Source organism: Cynocephalus volans, chromosome 3, assembly GCF_027409185.1.
Source record: "Cynocephalus volans isolate mCynVol1 chromosome 3, mCynVol1.pri, whole genome shotgun sequence".
In the NCBI taxonomy this organism is placed as follows: domain Eukaryota; kingdom Metazoa; phylum Chordata; class Mammalia; order Dermoptera; family Cynocephalidae; genus Cynocephalus; species Cynocephalus volans.
The window spans coordinates 107,581,263-107,584,001 of record NC_084462.1 but is presented as its reverse complement, the minus strand read 5'-3'; the positions used below and the strand labels follow the sequence as shown (position 1 = coordinate 107,584,001).

Below are 2,739 nucleotides of genomic sequence, written 5' to 3'. Positions count from 1 at the left end.
ATCTCTATTGGCCAAGGTAAATCACTGGACACAATTCACTGTTATTCTCTGTATCTTTTAATTCTTTTAACTTTCATCTCTTCTTCATGACAGCATCAAGAAATATGCAACAAAAAAGCCCAACCTTCCTCCTCTGCCTTCTCTTTACTTTCCTTCAAAGTCATCATTAACCTCCAAAGCTGCAGATACTTAAGGATATTAAGTCTTCTTATAAAGTTTTTTTCATCCTAGCCAAGGAGAAGTCATATATCTATCACACACCCTTTGACCTTCTAATTCCTATTGCAATAGTTAACCAGTATATCTTCAGAGGCCAGACATTGGTAAACTTTGCACATCATTAATTATAGAAATGTTAAACAGATGAGGATCAATTTCTAATATTCCTACTGTGAAATCATATGAAAATAGAATGAGAGTAAAAAAGAAAATAATAACAGCATTTGGCAAAAGTTACTATCCCACCAATGTCCAAGATTTGTGATGTGGATTTCTAAAATTTAAGATATCAAAAGAAAAGGACAATTTTTGTAATTGGGAAAAATAAAATAAGCTTTACAGTAAAATAAATAGAATTTGGCATCTAAATTTAGCATCTCCTCTCTCCTTAATAATCATTTTTAAAATGCTAAATACTTTGAGTTATTTACTCTTCTTTCTGCAGTATTCCTAATAAGTTATTAAAATCTACATGAGCACGCCATGCTCTAAGCCATTCAGGAGATTACAATAAATCTCCTGCCTCCTAAACAGGGGCACCTAAAAGTGAGAGGAAATAACCAGCACAAAATTCTGACCAGGAAAAAGATTCCAGGAAAACTATCTTAAAATTACCAAGCTGGGAAGGCAATAAAGTATGCAAGAAGGAAATGTGCAAAAGGAAGCTCACCTTTTGTTTTTGATTACTGAAAGATAAAATGATGAATGAAAAGCAAAACTCTCCTGTGCCATGTCGCATATCTCAACTACAACCACTTAAAGTGCATCAGCCCCACACTGGTCCAGCAAGTCCCTGAGCACCTCCACACGGTGGGATGAGAACACTCTGGCTTCTACTACGTCAGAATCCAAACTCTTTCACAAGCAGTTACCCTCCTTAGCATCTCACCAAGTTTGTGTTCAGCTCCCCCTGCACTCCCAGGCACTGTGTCACTCAGAGCACAGAAGTACTCAGCGGCGTCACTCAAATGCACAGAGGGTTTCCTCAGGTGGAAGGAAGAGTCACTTTTTCTAAATTCAGCCTCAAAGCCTTTGATGCCTTTAACCAGGGTTTCCCCTGAAAAGTAACTAAGGAGAAGCTGGAGGCCTTCGTGGGGGTAGTGAACATACCAGAAGAGATAAGGAGTTCCACTATAGGAATAATTACATCTCAACTGTAGAGAGGCTTCTTCAGAGATCATGATGTGGACATCAGGCTGGGTCACTGACTGGGCTGCAGCATCTCCTGAAAAATCAATGTTATATCAGTGAAAGCAATGCAGATTTCACTATGAAAAGTATTTATACTAAAATCTGAATCAGAAAACAGTTACTTCTGTGGAATGAGGAGCCATAAAAGAATGTTACTTACTCAGGGCAAAAATCACACCCAGTCCTGGGATGAGCAACAGGAGCATGGCTGAGCAGGGGAGATGCTGCAGGAGTCCTGGAAATTCTCCTCTGAGCAAACAGGAAAGTGGCTGCGGAAGTCAGCTCCTGGGAATAGATGGTGTGAGTCAGGTTGGGCTAGAAAAGTCCCTAGTTTAGGCAAAAATACAAAAACTTCTGAGATGCTCCTTGGTGCTTTCTGACTCTGCTCCTCCACTTGTGCTGTCTTCCAACAGCTCAGTGAGACAGCTTCAGGCATAGCTGCAGGAAGGAGGGGCTGAGGGGAAGGTGCTGATCTGAGCAGAAACAGGGAGCTCGAGCTTGTGCAACATCGCCCTCTGGAGGCCAGATGCAGGACTGAGGGTCCAGACTCCACAGAAAGCTAACTGGTGCTTTTCTTCTGTTTAGAGACACGTTAAACACTTCCACTGAACTTGTTTCTTTATTCCCTATTCTGTGCTGTGTCACCCTCTGTAGATTACGTTAATTCTAGCCTCAATGAAAAATGGGGACTGTAAAATAAAGAAGTAATCTACTTTATAGAGAAACCGATCACACGATAAATCTATCAAACTTTGGAGTCCATTAGAGTCTTTGTGTAAAAGCAGCTGAGTCATTCTTTTTTTTATTGGTTATGAATAGTCATGACATACAAAGCTGATTGTCACCCCTTGTGCCCATGATGAGTCATTCTTTAAGCAGAAACAATCAGGTTGAGCTTTGGATGGCCTTGCTGGCAATGAGCATTGGATCAAGAGGACGATGTGGAGATAATTTCCTTGGCTAGTGAAATTAAAAAATAAAATCAGGCATACAAAATATCGCCTAGAACATGGGCCTTCACCTAGGAAAATGAAGAAGGTTATCTCTGTCGACTTCAAGGAGAATTATGAAGATTCAGTGGCTTTAGATCAATAACAGTAATAATAATATTCAGATAAGGAAGTAAAATCCCATTGTCATCTGCTCAGAACATGAAGAGTATTACACCCAATTCTTGGTACCACACCATCTACTTGAGCATCTACTGATGAAACTGAACAGACTCCGATGGAGGCACTGCAAAATAAAACATAAAAACTTTTTGAAAGAATTAAAGACAGAGTAAAAATAAATTTGCACTGACCCCAGAACCCTCGAAAGAGTACCACC

The 2,739-nt window shown here is 39.9% G+C and overlaps 1 gene segment (V, D, J or C); it reads right to left on the bottom strand.

The window, feature by feature from the left end:
• Nucleotides 1-1,055: 1,055 nt before the first annotated feature.
• Nucleotides 1,056-1,637, bottom strand: LOC134372691 (T cell receptor alpha variable 8-3-like). The segment is given in 2 exon segments: nucleotides 1,056-1,444; nucleotides 1,571-1,637. Coding segments are annotated over 2 exon segments (435 nt in total).
• Between the last annotated feature and the right edge of the window lie 1,102 nt (nucleotides 1,638-2,739).